The following is a 2,612-nucleotide window of genomic DNA, read 5'->3' as shown; positions in this document are numbered from 1 at the left end:
ACAAGCAGTCAGTGGCTTGATGCTGTCAGTGCACTGGGGGGATTTCAACTCTCCTGGCCAGATTAAAGCCCCCTTCACCTCCCTTTCCTCTTCCTCCTCCTCCTCCCATCTGGATTGAGCAGCCTCCATCTTGGCCGACTCTCTAGCCCGGCTGTTTACCTCTCTATGCTCCCCCTCTCCCTCCTCCCCCCTCGTCATTGTCTGTAATAGACGACGCAGTAGCGAGCAGCAACGTGCAGCAGCAGCGGCGGCGGCGGCAGCAGCTCTTTCTCTTTATAAGCCCCGCTGTATTGCCCGGATGTGAATGGATTACAATGTATCTTTCAGGGAAACATATTATTATCAATGTCTCCATGGGGGAGTCGATGAGGAGGAGGAGAGATCTATAAACTTGGAGCAAGTTTAAGACTTTTTTTTTTAAAGAAGGACAGAGGGGGGGAAAAAAAAATCCCACCACCACCACCACGATTTTTCAGTAGTTTATTAACAGAAGCATGTGTTTATAAAAAACAATAGAGGGAAAAGTTGTTGGATCTTTTAAAACAATTTTTTTCCCTTTTTTTTGTTTTTGTTTTGTTTTTTACTTCCCCTGCCGGCTTTTATTTTTGTTCTGTTTGGGTGGGGGATTTTATGGCAGTTATTTTACGGTGGATCATCCAAAAAAGCCAAACAAAGCCAGGTGTAGAGTTGTGTGGAATAACCCTGGAACAGGACTGAGATCCAGTTCAAAGTACTTTTTTTTTTTTCCTTTTTTTCCCCTTTTTGTTTTTTTTTGGTGTGTGTTTTTGGGGGTGAAACACATGTGAAACAATAAAGCACTTTTGAAGAAGATTTCTCTCTCTCTTCTTAAAAAAAAAAAAGTCTCTTTTTCCTTGGAATATTGTGAACATATTTGTGGCCATTTAAGGTAAAGTTACAATTTGCTGTTAGAGTAACTTGTGTGCTTTTCTTTTATGATGATTGTTGTTGATGCTGATCCCAGTGTGTTATTTTTTTTTGAAAGAGCTACAACTTACTGGCTGTGGCAATGCAAAGTGGACTTGCACCGTGTGTGTGTCGAGATGCACACACCTATGGAGGGTGCATCTCTGCATACAGACACAGTGCAACTACCTGGATGGGCTAGAATAACATCTTGTGCAAACCAGAAGTGCAAGGGGGTTATAATAAGAGCTTGTGCAAGCGAGAAGTGGAATGAACTTGCTGCTTGATTTCCTGCTAGAAATGAAGTCAACCCGTAGGCATCTTTTTAATTTTTTAAATTTTTATTTTTTGTGAATAGCTGGGGCCTGCAGTCGCAAAATTGGAAATAAAAGTCTGACCTGCTTCAGGGGCTGAGTGGGAGCGGGTGTGTGCGTGTGGGAGGGGGGACCTGGCATCGTCCCCAGCAACTTCAGTGCAAAGCCAGGGACAAGGTGGCTAGTGCAAAGTTTGCAGCAATGCTCTCTGGCCGGGGGAAGCCTGGGCTCTGAAATGTAGCGCTAGAGCAAGAGGGGGGGGGGAAAATCACAAACAAACCAAAACAGAAAACGAAAAAAGAAGAAGCAAAGGTGGGGGGAGAAGCCTCCACCCGTGAACTGGATAATACGAGTGGGGGGAAATATTGTTCCTCTTGGCAAAGTCTTTGCATCACGTGCATTTGCAGCCTCGTATAAACTTGCTTTGCCGTGTGTGTGTGCGTGTGTGTGTGTGCGCGTGTGTGTGTGTGCGCGCGCGAGCGGACGAAATGTAAAGTATAATCCATCCCCAAAGTGCTCCGAAGTGGGAGGCAGGCGGCAGTCCCGGCCCCGGCTCCCGAGCCGCCCGTCGGCAGCCCCGCCCCCGGCTCCCGAGCCGCCCGTGCTGCAGGAAAATGAGGCGCCGGGCTGCGGGGTGCTGCGGGGAGCGAGCCGCCGCCGGGTCCCCCGTGCTTTGCTGAACTTGCAGCCCGGCTCGTTTTGGTTTGTTTGTGGCTTTTTCTTCCTGCCTCCTTCCCTCCCTCCCTCCCTCCCTCCGGCCGGCTCCGTCGGTGGGCATGGTGGAGGTAAGCTCGGCTCGGCTCGGCTCGGACAGGACTTGCCTGGCTCCACACGCACCCCCACCCCCAATGGGGGGCTGCCAGCTCGAGAGATCCCCCCCTTCCCTTCCTCCTCCCCCACTTCAAAGGAACTGATGACTTAGCCGAGGCCTGGGCTTGCTTTTTTTTATTATTATTATTTTGAATTCATTTTTGCAACCCGCCTGTCTTGCAGGGATCGGGGCTTTGGGAGAATTGGCAAAGCCTGATTTGTCTCCCCCTTCCCCCCCAGCTCCGACGTCCCCTTGCACCGCACTCTGCAGCCTCGGGGTGTCTTCGCCCGCTCCCGTGCATGGCAGGAGGGGAAGGAGAAGGGGGGAGGAAAAAAAGTTGGTAGTTTCTTCTCTGGGCTTCTCATTCATTCTTTGCTGAACCTCCTGTTGCATAAATGATGCGCTGAGAGCGTGGCTCTCTCTCTCTCTCTCTCTCTCTCTCTCTTTCCCCCCCACCCCCCTTCTCTCCTTCGGATTTGGGTTGAGAGTGGATGTGACCGGGTTTCCATCGTCTCTTTGGAAATACAATATCGCTTTTTTTGTTGTTGTTTTTGCTGCCCCTC

General features: G+C 50.0%; 1 protein-coding gene across 10 annotated transcripts in view; it reads left to right on the top strand.

Moving 5' to 3' along the window:
- The first annotated feature begins 221 nt into the window (after positions 1-221).
- Positions 222-2,612, top strand: part of TCF4 (transcription factor 4) — a 360,805-nt gene continuing 358,414 nt past the window's right edge. For 4 of the 10 annotated variants that reach the window (XM_025198152.1, XM_025198154.1, XM_014517563.2 and 1 more), the window contains exon 1: positions 1,815-1,940. Coding sequence is in view for 1 of the 10 variants with exons in the window: in XM_025198151.1 (XP_025053936.1) it covers positions 2,015-2,023 (9 nt within the window). In the remaining 9 variants the exon portion in view is untranslated. Of the gene's footprint in view, positions 908-1,814; positions 1,941-2,005; positions 2,024-2,612 lie in introns of those variants that run through there. The other 6 variants (XM_014517565.2, XM_025198159.1, XM_014517561.2 and 3 more) reach the window with 3 other exon arrangements.

Source organism: Alligator sinensis, unplaced genomic scaffold (genome assembly GCF_000455745.1).
Source record: "Alligator sinensis unplaced genomic scaffold, ASM45574v1 scaffold701_1, whole genome shotgun sequence".
Classification (NCBI taxonomy): domain Eukaryota; kingdom Metazoa; phylum Chordata; order Crocodylia; family Alligatoridae; genus Alligator; species Alligator sinensis.
Note: the sequence above shows the minus strand (reverse complement) of the source record. Positions and strands in the feature narration are given on the sequence as shown.